The 17,969-nt window shown below is 33.7% G+C and overlaps 3 protein-coding genes across 3 annotated transcripts; 2 read left to right on the top strand and 1 right to left on the bottom strand.

Moving 5' to 3' along the window:
- Positions 1-461: 461 nt before the first annotated feature.
- Positions 462-7,101, bottom strand: LOTGIDRAFT_204704 (hypothetical protein). The gene is made up of 11 exons (XM_009066390.1): positions 7,074-7,101; positions 5,628-5,852; positions 5,138-5,215; positions 4,727-4,825; positions 4,228-4,321; positions 3,836-3,991; positions 2,977-3,191; positions 2,402-2,527; positions 2,043-2,147; positions 1,433-1,567; positions 462-1,017 (listed from the first exon to the last, which is right to left on the bottom strand). The coding sequence occupies exons 2-11, from the start codon at positions 5,833-5,835 to the stop codon at positions 674-676; spliced, it is 1,560 nt and encodes a 519-aa protein (XP_009064638.1). The 5' UTR covers positions 5,836-5,852; positions 7,074-7,101; the 3' UTR covers positions 462-673.
- A 1,832-nt stretch (positions 7,102-8,933) lies between these two features.
- Positions 8,934-11,565, top strand: LOTGIDRAFT_168508 (hypothetical protein; the record flags this gene model as incomplete). The annotated part of the gene is made up of 5 exons (XM_009066391.1): positions 8,934-9,086; positions 9,668-9,778; positions 10,128-10,212; positions 10,584-10,748; positions 11,477-11,565. Coding segments are annotated over 5 exons (603 nt in total), but the record flags the coding sequence as incomplete, so codon positions are not given.
- Positions 11,566-13,161: 1,596 nt separating this feature from the next.
- LOTGIDRAFT_204705 (hypothetical protein) lies at positions 13,162-16,533 on the top strand. The gene is made up of 5 exons (XM_009066392.1): positions 13,162-13,434; positions 13,753-13,875; positions 14,312-14,470; positions 15,034-15,255; positions 16,142-16,533. The coding sequence occupies exons 1-5, from the start codon at positions 13,240-13,242 to the stop codon at positions 16,337-16,339; spliced, it is 897 nt and encodes a 298-aa protein (XP_009064640.1). The 5' UTR covers positions 13,162-13,239; the 3' UTR covers positions 16,340-16,533.
- Positions 16,534-17,969: the final 1,436 nt, after the last annotated feature.

Here is a 17,969-nt window from a genome sequence, read left to right on the forward strand (position 1 = left end):
AATATAGCTTGTACAGTTATGGATCATTTATACATACAGTCTTATAATCTCCGGTATAGCTATAACTATAAACTAAAATATAACAAAGTTATCAATCTGATTGAGTAAGATATGCCCAATCTTAATTCTGTGTCTAACAGCCCAGCGGCAGAACCACCAGTCCCCCCCCCCCCCCTCACAGCCCCAAAAGCAAGGTTTTCGGGTAAAAATCTCATAAGTAGGTTAGAAATCGTAAACGCAAACCTGGCTCCAGCCGGTCTCATAATTCTACCCTAGAGTTCCAGAAATCAATCCCGACATAGGTCGAGGTAATTCAGTGACAGATTATGCAGGCTGACATGGAAAGATCGTCCACTAGTAACTTTGTTAATTGCACACTGTATGGTGCTGCTCGTCGTCCTTATCTAAATCGAAGACAAAAATTACGCCGTTAGACTAGCATTTCAAGGGACAGAATAGTTCAACTTCAAATTCAATTTAATTTCAATTCAGTCTTTCAATGGGTTGTCCCTGTTTTCTTTCATATATTTTTCATTATTTTATTACATATATTATTGCATTTTTTATAGGAAAATACTAACATAAGCTATAAAAACGATATATTATGTTATCAAACGTAAAACGTAAATAATAATGCCTATACTCGATAATATAAAATATAGTGTCTTATTTTTTATCTTTTCTTAACCACCACTTTAAACGGTTTAGGAGTAATAGTAACGTTCTTCTCAACGAGTTCCATATCTATCTGTGTTCCTGGTTCAGGTGAAAATTCCAGTCTTTGAAACAATGAAGCTATAATTAATTGTAACTCAGGTTTAGCAAGAGGTTCTCCAAGACATACTCGTCTGCCAGCACTGAATGGCAACCAACTTTCTGGTTTTGGTGCTAATTTACCATCTTCATCCAAATAACGCTCTGGTTTAAACCTGTCTACCTCCTCCCATTTGTTAGGATCGTTATGCATGGCGTAGTGATTTATAATAACCATTGTATCCTTTGGTATTTCATATTCTCCTAGAACAGAAGTAAAATATAAAATTAGGCATTATGGTCATTAGTCTGTTTAAAGAGGTATAAAAATTTCAATCGGGTCAACCTCGTCTTGGTTAGTTATATCCAGTATAACGTTATGAATAACCTTCAGTATTTCTCCAAGAAGCAGCAAAACATCTTCTGGCCGTACTCAAACAGTAACTTCCAGTTAAAATGAAGGGGCTAAAAATACCCTTTACTTCCTCCAAAAATACCAAAGTCTTCAAATAGCTAATAATTGGCAAATCAAGAGAGCCAAAGTGAAGCAAGCATCGTTGATATGTTTTATTCGTCTCCATAGTAATCTAACAAGTTCTCTACCACTGTCCCATTCTAATGACATTTTGTTTAATCAATCAAAACATGGATTTCTTCTCGTGATTTAAATGAATCTTACCCAGTGTAGTATCACAAGTAGTAGTATGTGGTACACCAGCAGGTACAACAGGTCCCATTCTCATTGCTTCTTGTAAAACAGCACTAGAATATGGTAAGTTGTCCCTATCGTCAGTGGTTGGATATCTATCTTTACCTTTAAGTAATACAGTCTAATAATAGTTAGACCATTTTGAGTAAACTTCTAATTACTAATAACAAAATATACAGACCAAAACATAATCTACCTACCTACTCACCAATAACAGAACTGACTTACCAATAATAGAATAGACTAACAAATACATGCAACAGAATATTCTTACACAATAACGATATCAACTTACCCATAACGGGATTTACTTACCAATAACAAAACCAACTTACCAATAACAGAATCTACTTACCAATAATAAGATCTACCTACCAATAATAAGACCTACTTACCAGTAACTGAATTTACTTACCAGTAACAGAATCTACTTACCAATAAAGGAATGTACTTACCAATAACGGATTTACTTACTTATAAAATGATCTATTTACCAAGAACAGAATCTACTTACCAATAACAGAATCTACTTACCTACTTACCAATAACAGAACATACCTCAATAACAGAATCTACTTACCAATAACAGAATCTACTTCTTGTTGCAATTTCTGTTGGATACCGGGTACACCAATGGTGTACATTAAAGAATAAAGAAGAGTCTGTCTTGATGTGTCGTTTCCAGCTGAAATGAATTAGATGGAGTTTTACGTTCTTCTCGTCTGTACCTTATTGAGTTATGACAGGTTATTCTCGTTTCAAACCGAAATTGATGTCAAACAGTTAGCAAATATACAAAAGGGGCCACCACAGACCGGGTTGAGGTTCAATTGGCGTTATTGGCCCAATATATTATTAATCTATAGAATTTGTATGAATATCAAGGATACTTCGACTTGTAGACTCACAACTCTGCCCACAACATATAATCTTTCTTACCAAAGAATATATCAAGAACGGTAAGCACAATATGGATCGGTTCAAAATTTGTCATATTGTCTTCTCCTTCAGCTTCAATTTCTATAGCAGCTTGTAGTAAACTATCAGTAAAATCATGAATTTGTCCTGCAATGTGGAAAAAATATTATATCTCGACAAACGAACATAGAATACTGTGTATTATAAGAAACAGTCTTCTTTAATCCTGGGGCCTCGCAGTTTGAATTCGCTATTTTATTAGCAAAGTATGGGTTGTTGGTGTTAGGAGATGAAATAAGAAATAAAACAGAGAATAGACTGCGGGTGACTTCTGCTCTGGGTCATTTAATATTCAACCAACCATATTGAGTTCTTTAATAAACGATTTACAATAAGTGAATATGGTCTAAATTCCACAGAACATGACTTGAAGGCGAATATCGTCAGATCATGAAACATCGCGATTTTAATTAGTTTGTTGGTGTATTGAAGTGGACATGTATATATATGTACAAGACATTCTTGGCAATCAATTCCTGCCAGCTTAAAGGAACACAATGCAAGAAGTTTAAATAGTGAATCCTAAGATAAAGTACCTGGAACAAACTTTTCTTTGTGTACATTGACTTTTTGTTCTATAAATGCTATGAAACCATTTGTTATGACCTCTAACTGTCGATATCGACGAGTCTTGTATAATCCAGCAAACCAAGGAAAAATATTCTCAAATACAAAGCCATCACCATTCACTTCACCAAACCTATCCAAATCTCTTAATAAATCTCTATATTCCTTATCTTCGTAACCATAGCTACAGAGTAAGAAAGTAACACATACGATCTTTTTACAATGATAACAAGCAGTGGATCAACTACCATACAGACAGGTTGGGCCAAGTCTAAGGGGACTTACCCTTGAGGTACCCCCCCCCCCCCCCCCCCCTCCCTCCCCAAAATACATTTTGTTTACCAAAGTAGGTATCTTAAAGGTTAACACACAATATAAAGTAGTTCACAACTTATGCCGTCAAGGGCAACATTATGCCCTTACTTAAGAAAATGGGGCTCTGTCGGCTATGAATGTCTATGAGGGCCCTCATGCATGAAAATAATCCGCCTAAGGGCCTCCTCCCTATTTAATTGACCGAGGATTTAACAATAGCAAGGGCATTACTAACAGATATACTGGGGGTAGCTGGTAATGGAAGAGCACAATTATATTATTTTGTGGTGTACCGTACTGATACAGTAACGATCATTGGTCATATTAAGTAGTATCCGATATCTGAACGTACTTTTAAAACTTCTTGGTGCTATTGTCCACATTTTCATCACATTTTGAGAATGTCAGGTGCCATTTTCTTTCTAATATATATACGGCGCAAAATTTCAGTTGCAGCTTTTCTGTATGGGACATTTTCTAAATGTTAGTGAAAACAGACCATAGTATACATACCATTTTCCAAAGCACATAGCAGCTATGATATTCAATGTTGTATAAAAGAGGTAAGGTTTGGGATCAAAAGCTCCCTTTTCTTTCAACATGGTGTCGACTGTCTTTTTCACAGCATCTTCGATTTTCTGATTAAAATTACCATTAACCATAAACAATCTATTGGAAAATTACAAAAGCTGTTAGCATTTACATGCTGAATCTGTATCTGCCCCGTGATAATACTATTTCATAAGGCTTGACGACATTAAATTAGGAATTGATTGAAATAACTCTTTAACCATGGAACATTGTCCGCTCCCGCTTTATTGGTTTTGGCTGAAAACATCTGCATTTTAATGAAACATTATCAAAACATGAGACCATGAGACCATAAGGGATTTATCAAAGCCTACCTAATAGCTCTTGAAGCAATTTTCCTTCGAAGTTTCCATCCTGTACTATAGCGACTAAATATGATATCTTCACTATTATGAAACAGCTGATCGGCTGAAAGAATAAAACAACGTTCAAATTTTCTGTATAGGTCTTTAAACATCTTAGAGATTGTAAAGAGGTTTTGTATTGTAAAAAGGGCATTCGATTAGTGGTGTCATCAAAAACCTATTTTTTTTTATGGAATTGTAGGAGCCACAGACGTCTGACTGATAATTGAAATGATGCAAATTGATGCTATCGGTGTTCCTGATACACATAACATTTTAAAATATCATAGATCGATTTAAAACTCTGTATGTATATTATACATCCCATGTTAAATTGGCAATGGACCTCAAATTTACCCACATTGAAAGCATATACTGTTTATCGTTTGTTAACGTCTATTGTTCCATTCGTACGTATACAAACTACCACACTTTGACAACGTTGTTTTAGACTGGATTATACACTCACCACTGTAAAAAGCAAATCTTCCAGCAAACTGGGCACCTTTCTTTAATAAAGCCTCGTTCACACTCTCTATATTATTCAAAACAACAACTGGACTGGGTCCTGAAAACAGTATCATCAACCCATAGTCAGTCAATAATATAATTTTCTTTTCTGATATTTCTTGTCTACATAGTAATCTAAATAGTTTTCTTCCAAAGGCACGTCCTAATAATGATATTTCAAACCAATCAAAGCGTGTCATGTAAATATAACGAATTGTGGGATATCTAAACCTATAATTGACTGCCTCTTTGGGTCTTGCAGAAGTACAAATCAGATCTTTACCCATGCAAAGCACTATAACGTCTTCTTTTTGTTTGCACAAATCTAAAACTTATTAATTAACGAACGTAGGCAAATAATATTTCTTACCCATATACACAGTAAGAACTGGCCCATATATTTTAGAAAGATCAAACCATTTTCTCGCTATGTTTTCATCTGATGCGACTGCAATTGAATAAATATGTAAATAAAAAAAATGGAAACGATGGAGCTTTACGCAATTCTTTTGCTGACAATGTCAGACAGTGAGCAATGAGGAAATTATGCCTGATAGATGTTCAATATCCAGCTTGCATCTTTGCTAGGTACCAACGAATTTTAGTAACACTTCAAACATGGATTCTTTTTTGAACCATTTGAATGAAATTTCCGATAGTGACGTCAGTTTTTTAAAGTTCTTCAAAAATTCCAGGAACCATTGAAATCGACATGGAAATTATAAGTGTTCCTTATACACGACCTCAAATCCTTTATCTGCTATTGAACGACTCGACTATTGTTTGTCAGTTCATAAAGCTTTGAATTTTCAATTACTAACTAGCATCGCATAGCATATATTGAATAAACAAATGCTTACACATCCTGTGGCCTATTATTGGTAGAGACCATGGTCCTGGTGGCAGCTTGTACCGTTTTTTAAAGATGAGATATGCCAGGATTCCTGTGGTGGTTCCAACCAATAACGTTCTGGAAATCATAGACTCTGGTATATAGTTGTGTATCTCATCTGGTACGTATTTGGATATCAGTTCTGATACATAATCTATGCCTTCTTGAACCGCCATTTTTTTAAGGTCTCCCACTGGAATTAAAGTTTAAAAGAAAAGTAGTCCTCCGCCTTGAGTTGATTGTATGGCAATTGCTACTTAGACAAGGGGTAGGGGAGGCTTTTATAGACCTGGCGGTGACGACAAAAGAAATGTCTATAGATTTTCCGTATTACATTGCAAGAAAACCGGGAGTCGAATTTTAAGGTTAAGCTCAATTTCAGATCTTTCAACTGGTCAATCAAAACCGATAGGACGACTACGTCCCTTTAACAAACTTTATTTTCATTGTTCCAAAAATGAACACAGTTAGGCCTATTAACCTTAGAAATAACACTCAACGAACAAGAAAACTTAATCTCACTTAGTCTCATTACTGCTTGATTTTTTATAGACAAGCGACCTATTCAATATTTACGATATGACTATGCGATATAAGAAAACTGTGACTAATTTTCCTTATCAAATTTCAATGACCTTGACCTTGACCTTTTTGTACATGAATAGTGACATTTCTTTGTGTCAGATTGTGCCACACCCATTTACAGTTGGGGCGAATGGAAGTAGGTCAAGGTGACTTTTGCTTGCGGTTATGGATTAAGACCAATGTTTGGATCACTATACATTAAAGGATAACTGCTTCATCTGCAATAGGACAGCATAAAGTCACTGTTGTAACACTATGTTAGGACAAAGCCACAACAATGACTAAGCTCTGCAATAGTCACTGTATGAAAGTACTACATGACAATACAAGGTACCTGTTGCAACATGACAACATAATACAATACGTGAAAGTTCATGTCGAATTTTCCTCGAAAATACATGGCTAAAACCTCTATAACACAGGATCTATATTTTGACGACCACAATGTCAAGCTATGACGAATTTCGTAGGACTACTTATACCTTGTCTGCCATAGTCACCTTTCTTGTATCATGGAAGTTTGTAAATGAAGCGATTTGATTGGATTGTACGCTAGCAAAAACTAGCCAATCAGAGACTTCGATTGAGATTCTGTAAACACAAAGCCATTATGTTTACAGCCATTCTGTGAAGGGTTCGGATTGGCTATATTCGTTAGCATACATCAAACTGCTACATTTTGCGATACAAGAATAGTGGCTATTATAGTCAAGGCATAAGAACGAAGTTCGTAATACATGTAGCTTGACATTGTGAAGACGAGGACTGTACAGGAAAGAGTGATTCAATTACATACTGCACAGTGATAACTGACAAAAAGACAACTTACCTTAATTTGCAGTTTGCCTTCAACCTTCAATATTTCTCCTTTTCTGCTTATCTCTTATGTAAAAAACTGATTTAATGTTCTTTTTCGTTCATTGTACAAACAGTAAACGACCTACATTATAACCTATCAAGATTTCGCAAGAATACCCTTAATGTAAATAGAATATAATATGACTGTAATATGTTGAACTAGTTCACATTACTGTACTTAGCTTTGTGGTGGGACCTTATATATCACCACTATAATGGAAAATGACATAGAAGCCTACGTTGAAACTTCCAGAAATTATTTGCGGCGGGGATGGGGGCACTGTCGTTCCTGGATGTTCAGAGAATTCAAAGGCAATGAAATCTGCATTTTATGGTATTTGAAAGAGTATTATTTTCATATACAATAGACATATATGCAATAGACATTTTTCTTGTATCACTGAGTTGACAAAGATTTGAGTGGATTGCAATTGAGCTAATTGAGTACAATCCAACCAGAACGCAATTTTTTTTTCTTTGATCTTCAACCTTTCTGTATATGATAGGTGAATGCTTCTATATAAAACTGTTGGAATGTATCACCTAAGATTCGCCCTGTAGCACATTATGTTATCTGGATGTATTACAATTTTTGTATATACATTTAACAGAAGTACTATGACAACTGGCGTGTTCCATATATTTTTTTAAATGTAGATTATGTTGTTGCATATCCTCTGCATAGCTGCCTGATTACCCGATGAATGAAGATGCCTGCATTGTCGGAAATCAAAAACCATCCGATCTTGTTCCTGTCTGCTACCAGCATTCCAAAATATGTTGTTATATAAAGATGCTAATTAGTAATAGAACAATATCGGATGCAATAGCACGATACACGGGTATCATTCAAAGATTTCCCTTGGTCAATGTCTTCTTCATAAAATTCAGATAACTTCTAGAGTCTCTTCAAACTGGGGATTGCCGAATGGAAATGTTATCGATGTTCTTTTAAAAAATGCATAAATTTAATGACTTGTTGTAATAATTGGCTTTAGATGTTATTTGGTTTGCGTCCAAAGTAGAAAAGAAAACGTGGGAATAAAAGTTATTTTTGTCCGATATTCTTAAAATTATCAGCTATAGATTATATCGATATTAGTAATTTACTATATACTATTACAAATCATATGATTTGATACCGTCAGATATTGATAACATTAAATATTATATTGCATTAACATCAGGTAGCCATCTTTCTTAATCACAGCCTTGAATATAAGGGAAATCTGGTAAAGTAGCAAAATAGTAATTGATAAGTGCCAAATAGTAAGTTTTCTATTGTAAGTGCCAAGAAGAGAGTTGTCAGTTGATGTCAGAAAATATCATCTTCTTCCAACTCGTCCTAAATCCCACCAATCCACATAAGTATATGAAATTTATTTCAAGTTTTAAGTTTAGATTAAAAGTGTAGCTTCTGTGGTGCTAATAAGCTGTTTTGACGAACCCAAAACACTGTTCTTACTGAACAGATCACTTGACCATTTACATACAGTTCGGGTAAAAAGGGGAACTATTGAACACCATGATTTTATCATTCGGCAATTCTCGGCAGTTTCCGTAAAGCTGAATATGTTGCAAAGAGCAAGTGGAAATGTCAATTCTGACTTACCCACATAACGGATTGTGGCGACGGCATTTTTCGTCCACCATTTATTGTGGGCGTATGGAAGTCATGAAATAGTGACGAATTATCATCAGTGGTATCAACTGATAATAAAATTTACAATAAATAGTCAAAATTTAATGATATCTTAAGATTGGTCTGTAGACATCAAGGCATAGGCAAGTTGTTTAAAGGTAGCTGTTCGTTGTTAAAGCGATTGCTGAAATGATGAAGTATTGTTTAGTGGTAGCAGTTGTTGTTGTTGGTGTTGTTATTGGAGAACCTAGTAAACCGGGATGTTGTACACCTTCACAATGGGAAGGTCAACAAGGTTCAACTATTGGTATAGTAGATGGTGGTATTCCTAGTGTGAGAACTGTAAGTATTTTTCTTTGTACATCTTCACAATGTCAAGCTATTACGAATTTCGTCTTATACCTTGACTGCAATAGCCACCTTTCTTGTATCTTGGAAGTTTGTAAATACAACGATTCATTGGCTTGTATGTTTTCGAATATAGATTATCAGAGGCCTCGACAGAAAGTCTGTTAACAATAAGTCATAATGTTCACAGTCTTTCTGTCGATTGGCTGTATTCGCTGGTGTACAATCCAGACAAATCGCTGCATTTCAAGTCTCTGACGCCCAAACAATTCCTCTCTTCTGTTTCGTCGAAGTTATACGTAGACAAAGAGAGATTGGATGAGGTTACTGCATTCCATGAGAAAGAACAGTGTCTAATGTAATCAAGGTATAAGACAAAGTTCGTTATATCTTGACCATTGTGAAGATGTTCTAGGTACTGTATCCTGATTAGTCAATGATTTACGAGTCAGTGTTATATTATATCATTTAACCCTCCATCAATAAGACGGATAGTCTCGTTTTACCGTTAAACGATTGATAAACCATTGATATTTTTCTTACCATTAAATTAATATTTTTTTTAAATATTATAGTCGATGGTACGTATATCTTACGATGAGAAGAATCAAAGAATAGCCTATGTTACATCTGAAAGTACCCCACAGGGAGAAAAAAATTATAAAATCATATATGATTATTCTAGGGTAGGTATAAGTTTATTATGTTTCATATTACAATAAGTGGGACAAAATGTTAGTAAAAACGCCAGATAAAGCATAAAACTTCGTAAAATGATGATTCTAATCGATAAAATGTATTATCAGTTAACAAATAGTAGTGATTAGATTTCGGGAAAGGGAGGGTTAAACCGGCTTGATTCTCAATAATATATAGGTCTGGGATAGAAGAAAAGACAATCGGAAGCGTTGTACGTTGGACACAAAGATTTACTTCATTCATTACCGAGGCAATATTTTCAACTTTACAGAAACTGCCTAGGAATGAAGAACACTATACAGATATGAAATCAATTCTATTTTTTTTTTTTTTCAGAAATTCCAGTTTATTGTTGATTTGGATACAAAACATTGTACAGTTTCCTCGTTAACTGACCCTTTTATGAAATTATGCTTGCCAGGTAAGTACATCTGCAACCGAAAACTCATCGCACCAGTCAGTATCAATTAAGGGCTTGCTGCTTAAAGCTATCATGCTTTTATAAAAACAAATTAGATTGAATTCTTTACATGTCCTCCTGCTAACCCAGTATGGTCATACTGTAATTTTGGACCTAATACACTTTTTCAACCAATCAGCATTTACTAAATTTTCTATTAAGTGGTCCACTCTCAATTGTTACGAATCTCACAATCACGTGACATTTTGCTGCATAGCGTTAGTTTCTATATAAGATACAATTACGTAAAGCCTTCCAATGCCAAAGGGAACCTTCTCTCTTGCAACACTTCGTTTCAGTCGACATTTATTTCATTGTCTTTTATTCTTTAGTGGATGCTCAGCCAAAGGGAAAATTCTATTACGGAATAGATGGGAACAATTTACCTGCAATGGCTTTTTCTCTCAATGTTAATGGAACAATGATCACTGTGGTCACAACGGCGGACAACTGTATTCCTATCGCTGAAGTTTTAGTTGATGGTCAAGCGCAAGGAGGTCAGTAATGAGAATACCATATCAATTTTATTGGGGAAAGCGATGGCTTTTGAAAAAACAGTCGGAAAGTACCGTAAATATTCCTGGAAAGCCAGACAATCTTTTTTTAGGTGATCCGGACTGACCGCATATAATATAAAAAGATGTGATGTTATACTATAAAAGCCCAGTATGCCTATCTTACATAAAAGTACAAGTTAAAGGGATAAGTTCGCCATCCGTTTTTTTATAATAATCTATAGAAAGTTAAAAAAGACGACTTGTCTTTTCTTGAAACTCTGCCATATAGAAAAGACTTATATATATAGAAAAAAATTGATGTATTTTTGAAGAAATTATGCGATTTTCGAATATTTCTAGAACGTCTGAAGACTATTTATTTACTTTTATTTATTTCATAATCAACCCCCGAAATTGGCGAATCTGTCCCTTTAACTCGGGCGGGCTAGCAATTCAATGCATTTGATCGGTTCCTTCGAGGATATGTGTTTGCAAATGCAAACTGCGTCTGGATGGTGTTAAATTCCAAACGCTCAGATAGACGACAAGATTCAGTCAATGGGCAGCTTATTTTTTCAATTTTTCAATCGTCTGTACACTTGGTTCGACTTAATTCAGTGATTGATCATATTCTAGCAGATCTGATCTGCCAAAGTATCATACCCTTGAAATAAATGATATGAACATATTTTTGTTTTCAAATCTTTGTTGTTGTTTTATTATTTCAGTATCGCAAATGCATGCATCTGGTTTTGTGAATCTCACATCAGGAATTAAAGATCCTAGTGTTTTTATTCCACCCGGAACCTGCACGCAGGTAATTCAGCAAAAATATATAAAATGGTGTTAAATGTCTCAGTTCCTATTTTCTGCTCCTTTTGGAAATGAGCAATGTCGTGCAGTGTGCAATATGTAGGCTAATTTTAACTATTTGGTACATAGATCTTTAACTTTTACAACACGCTGGACTCGATATATTGACCCTTCCAACTGACTAAATGATTTATGTCTTTATGTAGTAAGTGTGATGTGCAAATACTTTGGAACACAGACATAGGCCTAGGTCTATAGTTGGTTCATAGCAAGCAGCTACACAGGACTGCATCTTCTCCGTTTTTCCATGTCAGCCCATACGAACTGCATCGCTTAAAGTGGGCCTATCCGAAGGTGTTATCTCGACCTGGTTCGCATTAGGCCTACTACATACGGATACCTGATGGTTTATATCGTTCTACCTAGGCTAAGGCTCATTCATTATTCATTTCAGATGAAGCCGAAAACAGTTCAGAAGATACCAAAGAAAAAAGGAATATTTTTATTTTAACAAATCGCCGACTGAAATAGCCTACGCATTCACGATTTTAATGACATTTTTACTGTGCTTCTTTGTTTGATACTCATTAAAGTTGTTTTTATCATGTTTTGTAAGCTCTTTCGGTAAAAAGATCGATGAACACGAAATCGATACTCCCAACTATATTTTCTGGTCCCATTCAGGTACATTAAACACTGTCTTGTAGTCTAATTTCTGAACAAATTAAATTGAGTTATCTCCCCGATATACATGATTTCATCCAATCAGTGGTGCTAAAATAATACAGTGCGAATCTGATCAACATGGAAACATGACGCCTTTTCTACTTTTATTTTGTAAACGTAACAATTTTTTTTCTTTGTATTATAATCACATTGAAAAAAATCTACAAGAAATTATCTTGAATGACATTTTGATATTGCCCCAACCGAATTATTCTGAATTTTTACGACAAGCACTTGTTATTTTGCAAGCAAGAAGAGAATGCAGTTATGTTTACAATGAGTACAGAGTACATACAGGATTATATTTTTCCCATATGATTTTGAATCATTTTTGCGTGAATTTCAGCTCCAAATGATAGACCTACTACTGTGAGTCTTAGATTGGCTTTAGTTTTATTAAAACGTCAAACAATGACAACATTATTGGGGAATAATTTCAGTTAAATTTTCTGAGTGGGGAAGTGTTCTTATTTCAAAAGCAAAATCACCAAATCAAATCTTATGATTTATATAGTACTATGTAGATAGAGTAAACTATTGATAGAAACAGATGCCTGTGATTCTTATACATAGACCATGTCTTATCAAGTTATTATGGACCCAAAAACAATACAATTGAAAGTTTCATTTTGAATATTTTTGAAATGGCAGAAAATATTCAATACACCTCACTGGCACTGCAATTTGAATTAAGCCATCTTAGTGTATTTCAGATAATATAGAAAGTGAAAAAGAAATACTGGTACTGTGTTTTAAGGAGATGATTAGTTTAGTATATCATATAGTGGTACATATCAATTAGGAGTGGCAAGGCCTATTTAACAGGTCATTAAAATAAACAATGCAGTCTTCAAGGAGTAGAACTCGTCCTTTAGGAGCAGTCCGTCACAGTGTGACTGCCCTGGATAAAAAAAATTATCTTCCAAGACTAACAAACTTATCAGATGTGACAATGGACACGACAATCCGTGGTATTCAAGGTAGTGCTATGTCTGTACCTCCACCATCCTATATTAAAGAAGTGCCATCGTTTACGCCTCATGAACATTTTGAAGAACGGAGAAAGAGCTCGTCAAAATCAACACAGTCAGAGGCCACAAATAGATCTCCAGACCTCAGCCTAAAGAAAGATCTGAAAGAGGCTTTAGTAAGTAAAAGAGATATATAAAGTTTCTTATTATTTGCTTTACTAGCTACTAGAGATCAGTTTAAGCCATCCATATCTCTTATCAGAATTAATATCCAACTGTGTTCTTCTACACTTAACAAGAACTTAACAATGGACATTATAATTATCATCATTTACTTTCAAAACCATTAATACAATATGACAATATTTTAAAGGGACAGGTGCACCATATTAGGGGGTTGATTTCAATCTTGAATATATGTAAATAGTCTTCAGAAATACTAGAGATGTATGAAAATCGCGTAATTCCTTAAAAAATACTTCAAACTATTTTAGGGTAGAGAGAAAGAATTGAAAAATAGAATAGAAGAATTATTAAAGATAATTGAAGAATTAAAAAAAGAAATAAGACTAAAAGAAGAAAATATTTCATCATTAGAAAATGATCTTATAAAGAAGGTACAATATGATATATTCATTATATTACTCTAGCCTGGTCCTCTGGTCGAAAGGGACAACCTCTCAGGCTTGTAATCATATCAATGAGGCACAACCTCAATTTTTGTACCAGATTATATTGTGCGATCCTCCTATATCCTTGAAATTTCTCTTATTGCACACTGTATAGCATAGTGGATTACAGAGTAATCATGTTAGTTTTATCATCTGTTTGGGAGATTATTGATATCACTCTGTAACTTTAACTGTTGTTCATCATCACTTCTGTTCATGTTTACAAAATTGCAGACAAACTACATTTCATATTTTTGTTTTTAAATGTGTAAGTTTGTTAGCATAAAGCTTTCTTTAGGATTGAAATGTCATTTTCTTACTATACTTTGTGTTCACTTTCATATGAAGTTATTAAAAATGTTAAAAATATATTTTTTTATAGGAAGCTGACTTTAAAAATCAATTATCTGTAGAACTTGGTCAACATGAAAATACCAAACAAAAATTACTCGACTCATCCGAATTGGTAGAAAAACTTCGACTTGAGATTACTTCATTAAAAATGGAAAGTGACAGAAAATTTGAAAAATTAAAAAAAGAGGTAGGCATATAGATGCAAATGCCATGAGTTCAATTTTCATGTATTTTCGTTTGATAATTTTTGAGTTATTGCCCTTGACAAGGTCAAAATATATCCAAAAGCACTTGTGAATGTAATAGAAACTACAGATTTTCGAATTTTACAAATCTTGGCATGCATATGCATACTGGTGAGATCATGATGAGTTCAATTTCACTCCAAGGTTTTCGAGTTATTGCCCTTGACATAGTCTAAATATATCATAATGCACTTATGAATGTAAATTTATGCAAAATAAACTAGATACTTTTGGATTTTTTTGCAAAATTTGGTGTGCCTTTGTATTTTGATAAAATCACAATGAGTTCAATTTTACCAATTTTCATTAAAAGATTTTTGAGTTATTGCCCTTGATTTATTCAAAATATGTCAATATTGGCTGGATGCACTGGATGCAGAATTGTACGATATGCGCTGATGAGAAAATAGGCTAATAAGATCAAAGTTTGGAACAGAACTTTAACCATTAAAAAATATCAAAATCTTTTATAGTTCCTTTGACAATGCAAATTTTTTTTTATCAGCATGAAGAAAAATTGGCAGCTATAAATATTCAAAAAAATCAGGAAATCAAAGCAAGAGATGAAAAATTGGCCAAAATAAAACAGCATATGGCTGATGCATTACAAGGTAATTCATGGGAAAGACAACAACAGTTAGAAGAGTTAACTAAAGAATTGGCTAAGATACAAGATGAAGCTGATATGTTGCGTTCTAAAATTAAATCTTTATCTAAACCCAAACAGGTTAGTTTAGTTTCATTTCATTATAGCTATATTTTGTTAATTTGGACTAAAGCTAATTACATGCTGCAGAGTTCAATAAGCAAACTCTATGAACAGGAGTGAGAAGTTGACAAGAAGAATATTCTACAGAGTCCCTCTACTCATAACTAATTGATTTGCGCTGTTGGATTCACCTGCAAGTTTGAAATAGCCATAAGAATTATTTCGAGAACAAGAATATTCTACGGTACAAAATGCCTTAAATGATATCTTTTCACTAGCTTGTATTTAAAAGAATACTACCTCTTAGAATGGACATAAATTTAAAGTCTCAAACTTGGTCAATAAGTACATATATATTCATCAGTTGGACTTACCAGAAACCATGACTAAAGAATAGAATCTCTATATAAGACGATATATCCATTAAACTAAATAATTATTATGACTAAGCTGGATTCTGTTGTATTGTTATGTCAACTGATAAACTAAGGGCCATATGCAGCGCTTGTACTTTACCTAAACTTTGACCAAAGTTAGACTTAAGTCGAACTTTAGGTATGCACCGGTTGATCTTTATGAAAGTCGTGCTTAAATTTGGCTATCAAATGTAGAAAATGAAAGCCTTAATCCTAACTTTGTAAAGTTCGACTTCAGCCAAAGTTCAACTTTAGTCAAGGTAAGAGCGCTGCATACAACCCAAAGACTCATTTTGGATTTTTTGGGTCAGCCTAAGAGGTAGTTGGTAAAAATGGTAAGCTGATAATACAGAAACCTTATAACTGACCTAATAGTCTCATTGGATGAACAGAATTTTATTGCTATGGCTCCTCCCTAAATACACCTGGCTTAATCTTATCTATTTGTAAGAATGTTTGCATTGTTTTTTGTTTGGTATATTTTTCAGGCAAGCTGTAGTCATTGTGAAGAAACCAATAATAAATTAAAGAAGGCGTTACATGCTTTAAAAGAAAAAGATCAGGCAATCAAAGATTTAGAGTCTTTAGTGGTTAAATTTGAAACACAGCTATCTCAACAGGATCAGTTACTAAAGATGTTTGCGGAGGATAAAGCCCTCAAATATGATGGAAAGTTTCAAAAATGACTGCTGCTTGCTTTGTTGCAAAACTTTGTGACTTTCAACTGTATTAATGTAATTGCCAAAAATGATTGGTGTTAAATTTACTAGAAGTACCATACTACTTACTAAGGAGGAGACATGATGACTTTTCTGGAAACACCAGATACCACTCTGTGACTGTGGTTATCAAAATGAATGACCATAATTGTTAAAGAATTTGAGCTTGGCTGTAATGAGTATTTTGTCAGATGTCGCTGTTAAGGCAGGGCATTGAAACCAAAGATTGAAGGAATTTGAACCTATACCTCCGATTATTTCCTGATCATAATATTCCTTCCAATCAATGTGGTTTTGAAGTGCTCTAAAATGAACATATATGTTAGAAAATATTTTATTTACCATATAATAAAGCTTATTTTCAGGTATGATTTAAAACATGACATCCATGTCAGAAAAAGAGTAAAAGTATTGACTTTTTATTATTCAGATATGAAAGTTGATGCCTTAAAATGATTGTAAAGATGTTTTTCTAAATTATATTAGTCTATCAGAGACACTGATAGCATCAATTTGCACCATTCTGATTTTCAAACAGATATCTGTGGTTCCTGCTTTTCACTTAAAATAAGTGTTTGATGATGTCACTAATCATGAAAGGCCTTATGTGATAAAGTATATGTTGTGATTAGTGACGTCATCAAACACATAGTTTTAATGGAATTGTATAAACAACAGACGTTGGAATGAAAATTTGAATGTTGCAAATTGATGCTATCATTGTCCCTGATACACATAAAAAATGTAAAAAAACCTCTTTACAATCCATTTAATTTTTATCTGTTTGCGACATACAACGCTTTGGATTCTCATTCTCAAATTGCGTTAAGACAAATGTTGAGATATTTTAGCCAAAAATTATTAGTATTTAGATTTTTGTTGATATTTTAAAGCATTAGCTGTGATAGAGGTTGACCATCACTTACAATGTACTATTAAATCATAACTCAATTTTTTACATTGAATTGGTAAACCTACATTTACAGTAACCTTAAATTACTGGTAATCTACCATTTATATCTGACTGGTAAACTTTGGTACCGACTCTTAAAACATTACTTACATTTAACAGTTAAAGTGTACAATTGACTGGTTTCATATTATTTACAATTGACTTGTATTTATTATTTACTGGTAGACAATTATTTACACTGGTTAACTACAATTTTCCGATTATTTCATGGTTAAAAGCCTACAGGGGAGTAGCGTGTTGAAATTTTGGTCAGTATCTCATTCTCTTAACCTATATATTTACCAATCTTGTCTGATAAAGTGCTAAAATTTGTGACAGTGATTTTATCATATAGGGCATTTTTATTATGAATGCTCCACATTTCAACACAGATCTTACTTAAACAAAACTTCTCATGTTTATGTTTGACAAAGTCCCATTTGTGCATAAAATTTCTTTACTTGATAATACTTATATGTGAAAATATGAAAAACTGTGAAGAAAGTTTTGATTCTGCTTTTGTAATAGTTTTCTTAGTATTAGTATCCATTTTTAATTAGCTGATAATTATTCATGAAATATTGTAATATTTTTTATGTTAATGAGAGTTGTTATTTTTGTTATTTTCTATTAATAAAAAGATTT

This window comes from Lottia gigantea (genome assembly GCF_000327385.1).
Source record: "Lottia gigantea unplaced genomic scaffold LOTGIsca_76, whole genome shotgun sequence".
NCBI classification, from domain to species: domain Eukaryota; kingdom Metazoa; phylum Mollusca; class Gastropoda; family Lottiidae; genus Lottia; species Lottia gigantea.

Excerpts from the sequence above, each read along its gene's own strand:
- LOTGIDRAFT_204704 (XM_009066390.1), bottom strand. The coding sequence starts at position 5,835 with ATGGCGGTTCAAGAAGGCATAGATTATGTATCAGAACTGATATCCAAA. Across the intron at positions 3,992-4,227 it reads ATTGCTTCAAGAGCTATTAG|ATTGTTTATGGTTAATGGTA; the intron begins GTAGGCTTTGAT and ends ATTTTCCAATAG. Across the intron at positions 2,528-2,976 it reads CAAAGAAAAGTTTGTTCCAG|GACAAATTCATGATTTTACT; the intron begins GTACTTTATCTT and ends TCCACATTGCAG.
- LOTGIDRAFT_204705 (XM_009066392.1), top strand. The coding sequence starts at position 13,240 with ATGGACACGACAATCCGTGGTATTCAAGGTAGTGCTATGTCTGTACCT. Across the intron at positions 13,876-14,311 it reads AAAATGATCTTATAAAGAAG|GAAGCTGACTTTAAAAATCA; the intron begins GTACAATATGAT and ends ATTTTTTTATAG. Across the intron at positions 15,256-16,141 it reads CTTTATCTAAACCCAAACAG|GCAAGCTGTAGTCATTGTGA; the intron begins GTTAGTTTAGTT and ends TATATTTTTCAG.